Below are 10,407 nucleotides of genomic sequence, written 5' to 3'. Positions count from 1 at the left end.
TGTGGGGGAGAAAGGGAGGGAGAGAGCCAAAAAGAGAGAGGGAGAAAAAGGAAAAGAGTTAGCCGGACCTGGTGGCTCGTGCCTGTAGTCCCAGCTACTCTACTCGGGAGGCTGAGGCAAGAGAATTGCTCGAACCCAGGCGGCGGAGGTTGGCAGTGAGCCAACTTCATGCCACGGCACTCCAGCCTGAGCCACAGAGCCAGACTCCGTCTCAAAAAAAAAAAAAAAGAAATAAAAAAAAAAGGGAAGAGGGAGAAGGGTAGAAGGATTGCTATAGGGAATGGTCAGAACTAAGCAAGTTACTCAGTATTTCTTTGTAACTCATTGATGTTATGTTTATTGTCTAGCACTCTCATTACACTTTGAGCCTCATAAGAATACGAAACATGTCCATTTTATTCTCCACTCTATATACAGAGCCTTGCACAATCCTTGGCACACAGTGACTACTTGATAAATATTTATTGAATGAATCATGATAAGGAGGAGAGGGAACCAAAAAAATAAAGATTCCGAGAATTCAAGATAGGCGACTGGGAGAATACAAAAGTTTGGAAGTGCAGAGGAAATAATGAGTTTAAATTTTGCACGTACAAGTTTAAGAAGCCTATAGTGCACTCGTGTTCATGTTTAGCAAAATTCATATGTGTAACTGGACCTCAGATAAGCGGTGCGGGCTTGGGATAGGTTGTTAAGATTCATTAGCATACGGGTAGCAATTTACATCACCCTGAAGAAGGGAGGCTTTAAAAGGGGGGATGCACCGGAAGTGACGCCAGTCAGAGGTTAGGTTAGCGGAAAACGGAAGCGGAGTGGCCGAGAAGCAGCTTCCGTTAGCACTACCTTAAAAGGAAAAGAGCCAGATAAAGAGAAAGGTTAAAAGTATGAGAAAGTGCAGAAGCCACTGGTCTCAGGGAGACAGAGAAAGACACCAAAGAAGAAGTCACTATTATGAGGGACCACACACCAGCCACTCAAGGTAAAACTACAACATCTAATTAATTTGCCATTTAAATCAGAAGTCGTTGGCGGCTTTGGGATGAGAGGTTTTTAAGGGGTGTTGGGGACCAAAGCCAGATTGCCGTGATAGTTATATTGCTTGAGTTTGAATCTCAACTAGTCTGTTACCGTAGGCAGATTCACTCCATCTTAGCTGTAAAATGAAGATTATAAAATAATAGCAATTACCTCAGCATTGTTATAATAAGTGGATATATGTAAAACTGATTAGAAAAGCACCTTACATACAGTCAGCGCTTCACATTTTAGTTATTGTTAGAATACTTTGCAGAATAAATAGCCCTTAAAAGGTGGTGAATGGCACTGTGAACTTAATTTTTGTTGGTGTCTGCAAGACATTGTAAAATGCCAGAATGGGGAAACTAGATGAACTTTTCCTGTTGAATATGGCTAGGTTAAAATGAAACAGTAATTTTAGGCATACTGCCAAAACATAGTAATTCAGTGAGGGTGATCCTTCCAGAATGTTCCAGAATGCTAAATTGTTCACTATTCATGCACGCCTTTCCCCAAGCTCCACCCATTTATCCTATAGGCTACGGAATAGGAGGTCTCGCATTTCGAATTGGTCTCCAGAGGACTTTGGCTCCGCCTCCTGGGGCAAAAAAAGTCCCTGTAATTGAACACTTTCATTTTTGCTTGTCCCCAGGCTTGTCGGTAGAAAACTAAGGGACTTTCCTTTTGAGTATCATGTTTACAAAAGCGAAGTGGTTTTTAAATTTTAAACTAAGTAAGTATCAAACAAGTAGATAAGGCGGATGGGAGGGATCTGCAGGAACTGAAGGGCGGTGGAACTTAAGGTTGGAACATCGGTGTGCTTTTAACGACGGACCGAGCTACTTCCGGGAGAGAATGGGAGGGTGGAAAATTCTGTGCGTTTGGCGGGTTTCGCTCTCTTCATAAGTATTGATCATTCCGCAGCTGTGGGGGCCGGACACGTGAGGAGGTAGTGACGCCGCCACTGCCGGAACACGCTGCTGCAGGCTCCCCGATGGCCATGTCTGTGGTGAGTGCTTGGGCTGTGGCAGGTCTGCTGGGCGCCGGACTCCAGTGGCTGATTGGAGGGACTCCGGGGCGGTCTGGTTGCTGCTCACGTGGATAGGTGACGAATCACGGCCCGGCTCTCTGTACTGCGGGGCGGGGCCCACGTTTTGCTGCCCGCCTTGCCGGCCCCAACCCCGCCGTCGCTTTCTGGTCCCGGAAAGGACCCTGAGCTGCGAAATAGCGAGAGGCGGGGGTTTGGGGTTTGTTGTTTATGGCTTGCATTCTCTTTTTCTCGATTATCTTCCTCTCTAAAAATCACTTTCAGTTACCTGACAAACTGGCGATTCATTGTTCTTAATTCTGTAATAGACTGGGCCCCGTAAATGAATGAGAAGGAAGGTATTCCTTAATTCTCCGGCACGAACGCCAACAGCGTTGCTTTCTTCGGTTTCACGGTTCTTATGCAAACAGCAGTGAAAGTTCACGTAATGTGGGAAAGTTTCCTAAGTGGAGCTGCCAGTTTTTCAAGTAGTTGAACTACTTTGGGGTGTGTGTGTGTGTGTGTGTGTGTTCCGTTCAACAACTTTGGAGTTTGGCCCTAACATCTCACTTGGAAAAGAGAAAACACTTGCCTAGCTTATTCAGTGGCAGTTTTCGCCGCTCGCTCTCCTTTTCTAAGGGTCCGGTGGTGTCATTTTCATTGCCGTGAATGTTTGTAAAATATTGAAAGTCTAAAGTACTTAGTTGCCAAGAAAAGATTATAAATTTATATGTAGAGACTGAAAAAGACTCAGATTCATTGAGAAGATTATGTCCTAAAGACATGCACTTAAAGTTAGTGAAAAATTTTAAAATTGCAAACTTTAGAGTCCAGCCTTTAAAATGTCTGAATTTATATGAAAGAATGTGGACTATATATAGAACTACATGGTGGTTGAAATAAATCATCAGCTTCTGTCAGTGGTTTTGTGTTTGTGAGGGGTTGAAACGGTTGGTAATCTATACTTCTGGAATTTTTCTTGTAGGATTTTAAAACTTATGTAGATCAGGCATGTAGAGCTGCTGAGGAGTTTGTCAATATTTACTATGAGACAATGGATAAAAGAAGACGGGTGAGTGTTATAGACTCTACTACTGTTTTTAGACTACTACTCGTTATTAAATACCAGGTCGTGTCTGGAGCCAGCGTTTCATCTGCCTTGCATAAGTGGTAACTGTGGACTTACCCTTTAAAAGCAAATTGCTCAGGGAAGGATTGGTATGGCATTCATGGGAACATGGGCTCTGGAATCATATCCCAGGTTTACCTTTACCTAGTTTTTTAACCTGGAGCAAGCTGTCATTTTCCCTTAACCTCATTTTCTTTTCAGGTTGGTAAGTATGAATTAATTAAAATACCGCACTTAACATTGGGCCCAGCATATATTCACTTAAATATGTTTCCTTTTCTTAGTTCCATCAGTTAACCAATATGGTTAAGGTAGTATTAGTGCTAATGGAGGGGTCGGTCATTACTGGGAATATTTCCTGATTCGCCCCTTTTATTTCATATATTTATAGGTAATTTCTGATTATGGTTCAGAAGTATAGCTTACACCCACAAAAAGTATGCATGTAGCATGGATAATATTAAGTCCTCAGCAGATCGAGATTTCATCAGCTTTTTCATTGCAACTTATCCCTGCACCGTATCTTTTAAGTAATTATGTCAGTATGTAGTCAAGTGAGTCTTGCCTAGGTCTCTTACCAGCATAGAACTGTGCTTTGGAGAACTACTTCTATCCTGCAGCTGCAAAAGTTAATACCCTATCTCTAAAAACCTATTTTTTGTATAAAACCCATTTATTAAACATGGGATTTTATATATATATATATACATATACTTTAAGTTCTGGGATACATGTGCAGAACGTGCAGATTTGTTACATAGGTATACAGGTGCCATGGTGGTTTGCTGCACCCATCAACCCGTCATCTACATTAGGTATTTCTCCTAATGCTATCCCTCCCCTAGCCCCCCACCCCCTGACAGGCCCGGGTGTGTGTGATACTTCGTTCCCTGTGTCCATGTGTTCTCATTGTTCAACTCCCACTTATGAGTGAAAACATGTGGTGTTTGGTTTTCTGTCTCTGTGTTAGTTTGCTGAGAATGATGGTTTCCAGCTTTATCCATGTCCCTGCAAAGGACATGAACTCATCCCTTTTTTTATGGCTGTATAGTAGTCCATGCTGTATATGTGCCACATTTTCTTTATCCAGTCTAACATTGATGGGCATTTGGGTTGGTTCCAAGTCTTTGCTATTGTGAATAGTGCTGAAATAAACGTATGTGTGCATGTGTCTTTATAGTAGAATGATTTATAATCCTTTGGGTATATACCCAGAAGTGGGATTGCTGGGTCAAATGGTATTTCTGGTTCTAGATCCTTGAGGAATTGCCACACTGTCTTCCACAATGGTTGAACTAATTTACACTCTCACCAACAGTGTAAAAGCATTTCTATTTCTCCACATCCTCTTCAGCACCTGTTGTTTCCTGAATTTTTTTTTTTTTTTTTTTTTTTTTTTTTTTTTTTTTTGAGACGGAGTCTCGCTCTGCCGCCCAGGCTGGAGTGCAGTGGCCGGATCTCAGCTCACTGCAGGCTCCGCCTCCCGGGTTCACGCAATTCTCCTGCCTCAGCCTCCCCAGTAGCTGGGACTACAGGCGCCCGCCACCTCGCCCGGCTAGTTTTTTGTATTTTTTAGTAGAGACGGGGTTTCACCGTGTCAGCCAGGATGGTCTCGATCTCCTGACCTCGTGATCCGCCCGCCTCGGCCTCCCAAAGTGCTGGGATTACAGGCTTGAGCCACCGCGCCCGGCTGTTTCCTGAATTTTTAATGATCACCATTCTAACTGGCCTGAGATGGTATCTCATTGTGGTTTCGATTTGCATTTCTCTAATGACAAGTGATGAGGCGCTTTTTTCATGCTTGTTGGCCACATAAATGTCTTCTTTTGAACAGTGTCTGTTCACATCCTTCACCCACTTTTTGATGGGGTTGTTTTTTTCTTGTAAATTTATTTAAGTTCCTGTAGATTCTGAATATTAGACCTTTGTCAAATGGATAGATTGCAAAATTTTTCTCCCATTCTGTAGGTTGCCTGTTCACTCTGATGATAGTTTATTTTGCTGTGCGGAAGCTCTTTAGTTTAATTAGATCCCATTTGTCTATTTTGGCTTTTGTTGCCATTACTTTTGGTGTTTTAGTCATGAACTCTTTGCCCATGCCTATGTCCTGAATGATATTGCCTAGGTTTTCTTGTAGAGTTTTATGGTTTGGGTGTTACGTCTTCTAAGTGTTTAATCCATCTTGAGTTAATCTTTGTATAAAGTGTAAGGATGGGGTCCAGTTTCAGTTTTCTGCATATGGCTAGCCAGTTTTCCCAACACCATTTATTAAATAGGGAATCCTTTCCCCATTGCTTTTGTCAGGTAAAAACCTATTTTTTAAGGCAAGAGATAAAAGAAGTTTCTTGTACTGATATTTGATGTCAGGGAAAAGGGATGTGACAATGGATGTTTACTGTGCCTTGCCTTGAATGTGTATTGTACCTTATTGCTTTCAAAAAATAAAGTAGAAAAAAAAAGACAACATAGTTTATTACCAGTGTCAAGGTATGTGTTGACTTTTTTTTTTTTTTTTGAGATGGAGTCTCGCTCTGTCGCCCAGGCTGGAGTGCAGTGGCACGATCTTGGCTTGCTGCAACCTCTGCCGCCCAGGTTCAAACGATTCTCCTGCCCCAGCCTCCCGAGTAGCTGGGATTACAGGCATCTGCGACCGTGCCCGGCTAATTTTTGTAGTTTTAGTGGAGATGGGGTTTCACCATCTTGACCAGGCTGGTCTTGAACTCCTTACCTCGTGATCCACGCACCTCAGCCTCCCAAAGTGCTGGGATTACAGGCGCGAGCCACTGTGCCCGCCCGGCCTTTTAACCCAAATTACATTATAGAATTATAAGCTGATAGTGTGTCTTGTGACCCCAGAGTTTTAACTGTTGAATTTCTGCCTCATTCGGGCCTTAACTTATTTGACTTATCAAAGTCTCTGCTTTAGCAAGTACTCATGATTCTTTTGAACTAAGTACACTAATAGAGTAGTACTATAGCCGAGCATGGTGTGACATGCCTGTAACCCCAGCTACTTGGGAGACTGAGGCAAGAGGATTTCTTGACCCCAAGAGTTTGAGACCAGCCTGAGGCAATAGAGCAGGACCCTGTCTCAAGGTTTTTAAAAAACAGAATAAATTTTAAGAAAACACAGACCTCTTCTCTAAAAAGTGGAAGTAATGAACTAATTCTTTCTAACACATGCAAATATTAAATGTTTCATATATATAGCCACTAGCATTAAAGGTTACAGGTAGGGCTTGATCAAAAACTTTGTTCATTCTCATAATTACAAAAGGAAGACACACTAAAACTGGCTTGGAGCTGCATATGCTTGGAATTTGTGACCATTTAATTCATTTTAATACAGAAAGCAGAACTTAATTGGGTGCAAGGTTTTATTGTGTCTAAAGTGAAATGTGAAAAAATATATTTTATTGCCTAGTTTATAAAGAGTAAGATGATTATTTATTTAAGGCCAAGATTATAAGACAGACGTTTTGTTCACATTGGTTTCCAGTGGAGATGGAGCAAGTGGAGTGGAGATGAAGGTAGAACTACAAAAATTGTTTATATACAATCTGTAATATTTTAATCCATTTCTATAAAATTTTTATCTAGAAGCAGAATTATTTCCCTTTTTAAAATTTGTCTTTCTTTTTAGGCACTAACCAGGCTGTATCTGGACAAGGCCACCTTAATATGGAATGGAAATGTTGTTTCAGGGCTGGATGCCCTAAATAATTTTTTTGACACATTGCCTTCTAGTGAGTTCCAGGTCAATATGTTAGATTGCCAACCAGTTCATGGTAAGATCATGATCTTTCAAGATGCTTCCTTTGTTTTCCTTTAGTAAGCACTGAGCTTTTACACCAAAAGCAGCGAGAAACTTTCAGTGGTAGAACTATTTACTTATTTGAGCAAGTTAAATATTATGAAAAATTTAACTGTCCAGTCAAACTTTGGTCTTCCTTCAGATTCTTTCCACTACTAGGTTTTGATGGATTGTGTGATTTTGGCTTATTAAAAGTTGTATGTAAAATTGAGATTAAATGTGACTTTTGTAAATAGAGGGGAAAGATTTTCTGATTTCTCGAAATAGTTGCCTGCTGGACCCTGAAATGTCTCCAGAGTACAATTATACCGTATCTCTGATTAATGTGTTTCAGTATCTTACAATCTATTAATATTTCACAGAAATTTACTCTGTTATGTGAAAGGATGACTTTTGACAAGACAATTTGATTCCAGGTAGATGGATACAGTTGAATATAACCTCTAGGTGGGGTCCTAAGTGCCTTAAATTGTAGTTTAGGGTGATTTTTTTTTTCCTTTATAATTTCTGAAAAGAACAATAGTGTAAGAAGCAAAACATGAATAAGCTCTGTTAGAAAACTGAAATATTAATTCTGAAATATTTTTATATATATATATATATATGAAGGAAATGGTCCTATGCTAGATATAAGCCCCCCTCATTTTAAAACTAGAGTATCCCAAAGTTTTCTGGACTGAAAATAATTTTAATATCTTTGAATGAGTATTTAGTTTTCTGGATTTGGGTATGCATGCTTAAGATTATGCTCAAGGGACAGAAAGTTTATGAAAACATTTTTAAGCATTAGTCTATAAACAGTGTATTTTAAGCCTAAAAATCTGCTTATTTAGAGATAGAAAATGACCTGTTCTCTTTTTTTAATGTGGGTAAAGAGCAAGCAACTCAGTCCCAAACTACAGTTCTTGTTGTGACCAGTGGAACTGTGAAGTTTGATGGAAACAAACAACATTACTTCAACCAGAACTTCCTGCTGACTGCTCAGTCCACTCCCAACAATACTGTGTGGAAGATTGCAAGTGATTGCTTCCGTTTTCAAGATTGGTCTAGTGGTTAAAGGGGCAAAAGTCCATTCTCATTTGGTCCATTAGTTCCAGCAACTGAAATTTATGTGAATTATTTTGATTGTAGAAGCACTAATAATATGTGCTGAAACTAAATTTCTTTAATATTTTCTATTCCTATCAGCACCTTTTCTAGCAGCTGCCAGTTTGGAGCATTGACCTCTAAGAGCTTTAAAGCTATTTTTTTACATGCCTTATATACATTCCAATAATGACATTCTTACAGTAATATTAAGCACACGATCTTGGTACTAACATACTCACTGTGAACCCAGCCTATTGCAAAAATAAAATCCTTTTATAATATTATCTATGGGATGTCACCACAATATAATGCTCTGGGAAGAAGTGAAGTTTTTTGGTTATTAGGTTAATTTTGTAGTAAAACACATTGCCTGTTTTCAGTTAACACTGGTAATGCCATTTTAATATATGACTTTTTCAAATCAGTTCAGTGAAAATAGTACAGATTTAGGTTTACATAACTACTCTGACATAGTGGAATTGCATATAGAGATGTTCAGTAGTCTTTTTTCATTTTAAGTGATTTTTTTATTTTGACATGTTTTCTTATGAAGTAAATTAATCAACTAGAGAGGTGCAAAACATTCTCAGTTGATATCTGAGTATTGGGTGCATTTTGTGGCTTAAAAACAAAGCTTCCTAAAAAGATTTTTCTTGGCAGCTTCAGGTCTATACATTTAGGTAATGAGTGGTAGTACAACTAATAGCTTTAACAGGAGAATAGGGAATGAGAAATAGAAATCCAAGGCTGAAGCCAAAAGTAAGGAGGGTGGCCAAATGGTAAACTGTTGGTACTTGTTTTCTACCTCCTAAAACTGTAGCTTATTTTTAGGATTTAAATCACTAAGTTAATAAGTATCCTTGCCAAATGATCATGAGTGTCATTTTTGTTCTAAGACTAATATTTTTAGATCTTTTCACTTCACCTCATACTTATCATCAATGTATATCTCCATTTATTCAAGAACTTACTGGGGTAAAATAACAGCAATAAACCTAACCTTTTAACAGAATCTAACATGAGAGTTGGAGTCAAAGCCATTGTTATCTTTTGGTGACACCCTTAAATTTTAAGTCTTCCATGTGAACTTTAGGCCCAAAGTTTCTTATGTATGACACATCCCCCAAATAAGTGATTTTTTCCCGGTGCTTTGTACTGTCAACTGCATTATCTTTAGTTATTTAAAGGTAGAATTATTTAATTTTGTGATTTGTTCTTCCATATGACATTGAGCAAATAGATCTGTTTTAAAATATGTTTCTGCTATGTGGCTAACTCATTGTCTTTTTAAAAAGAAAATGGAGAATAGCAAATCTTCATGATAATCCTCAAAAGAACAAAATGCTTAACTTTACCTCTCAATTTCTAAAGGTAAAAAACCTAGATTCGCTTTTGCTTAAACATTAAATATCTTTTCCATTTTTTAATGTTTATAAGCTAGATATGCCAGCTTTGTTTCTACATGGCAACCAAAAACTGTTTCTTTTCACTTAATTATAAAACCAGTAATTCATTTACTCTTGCCCAAAACTATACACTGTGTTTCTGTTATAGTAACAAAATAGAATTATGTAGAATTGTATGGAACTCAAATTTAAACCATGCTTCCTTGTGGTACTGATCGAAACTTACACATTTTATTCTACTCATAGTGAGCTTATTCTTATTTTGGATTGATTTTCCAAAACCACAGCTTTAGCAGCAACAATCAGAATGCCCAAATGCTGTCCTTTCCCTTATGGAGAATAATGTCAAGTAAAAGCTGCATATAACTAGCAATAACTACATTGAACGGTGCGTATTGTTCACGATTGTTGTGTGTTTTAAGACTTGTATATAAATTGCTTTTTCCAAACTCTGTATAACTTTTAAATGGCTGGAACTACTCTTATAAGGACTAGACTGTATTTTTGACATGCTCTTATTTTTGTAACTTGAAAAAATAAAATTTTGCCTTGTGACAGATTTTCTCAAGCTTGTTTTAAGGTCTTTTGATTTTTGTTCTTAGGTTTCAGAATGATTACTTGTTTCTTTACAATATAAGGTTTTTCAAATTTAGAAAAAAAATTACAGTAGTGTGTTGACAACAGTGGTTAACAACTTGGATCTTCCTTTTGTTCTTTCTGTAACCTGCCACATCTTTCCCATTTTCCTGCCAATTATTCACATTCCTGAGATCATCACTTGTTTGAGATACCTGTAGGTTATTGGCGAGAAGTTGGAAATCTTAACCTTGAGAAACCAGCTAAAATACTATATTCAGTAGGCAGTGAAACCAAAATACAGTTGATTTCCAGAAAAAATGGTTCATTAACTTTAATTCTACATTAA

The 10,407-nt window shown here is 38.5% G+C and overlaps 1 protein-coding gene across 5 annotated transcripts; it reads left to right on the top strand.

Moving 5' to 3' along the window:
* Window positions 1-824: 824 nt before the first annotated feature.
* Window positions 825-10,041, top strand: LOC105490464 (nuclear transport factor 2 like export factor 2). 5 transcript variants are annotated; one of them, XM_011756109.2, is made up of 5 exons: window positions 825-979; window positions 1,942-2,026; window positions 3,030-3,116; window positions 6,817-6,961; window positions 7,863-10,041. In XM_011756109.2, the coding sequence occupies exons 1-5, from the start codon at window positions 885-887 to the stop codon at window positions 8,042-8,044; spliced, it is 594 nt and encodes a 197-aa protein (XP_011754411.1). In that variant the 5' UTR covers window positions 825-884; the 3' UTR covers window positions 8,045-10,041. The 5 variants fall into 5 exon arrangements, with proteins under 5 accessions (XP_011754411.1, XP_011754412.1, XP_011754415.1 ...); XM_011756110.2 differs by lacking the exon at window positions 825-979 and adding an exon at window positions 1,624-1,750; XM_011756113.3 differs by lacking the exons at window positions 825-979; window positions 1,942-2,026 and adding an exon at window positions 2,050-2,122.
* The last annotated feature ends 366 nt before the right edge of the window (window positions 10,042-10,407 follow it).

Source organism: Macaca nemestrina, chromosome X (genome assembly GCF_043159975.1).
Source record: "Macaca nemestrina isolate mMacNem1 chromosome X, mMacNem.hap1, whole genome shotgun sequence".
NCBI lineage: Eukaryota > Metazoa > Chordata > Mammalia > Primates > Cercopithecidae > Macaca > Macaca nemestrina.
This window is presented reverse-complemented; position numbering and strand designations above follow the sequence as displayed.

What these genes read in the sequence shown, in the direction of transcription:
- LOC105490464 (XM_011756109.2), top strand. Translation starts at nt 885, where the DNA reads ATGAGAAAGTGCAGAAGCCACTGGTCTCAGGGAGACAGAGAAAGACAC. An exon ending in CAATGGATAAAAGAAGACGG is followed by an intron (nt 3,117 to 6,816) that starts GTGAGTGTTATA and finishes CTTTCTTTTTAG; the next exon opens with GCACTAACCAGGCTGTATCT. An exon ending in AGATTGCCAACCAGTTCATG is followed by an intron (nt 6,962 to 7,862) that starts GTAAGATCATGA and finishes ATGTGGGTAAAG; the next exon opens with AGCAAGCAACTCAGTCCCAA.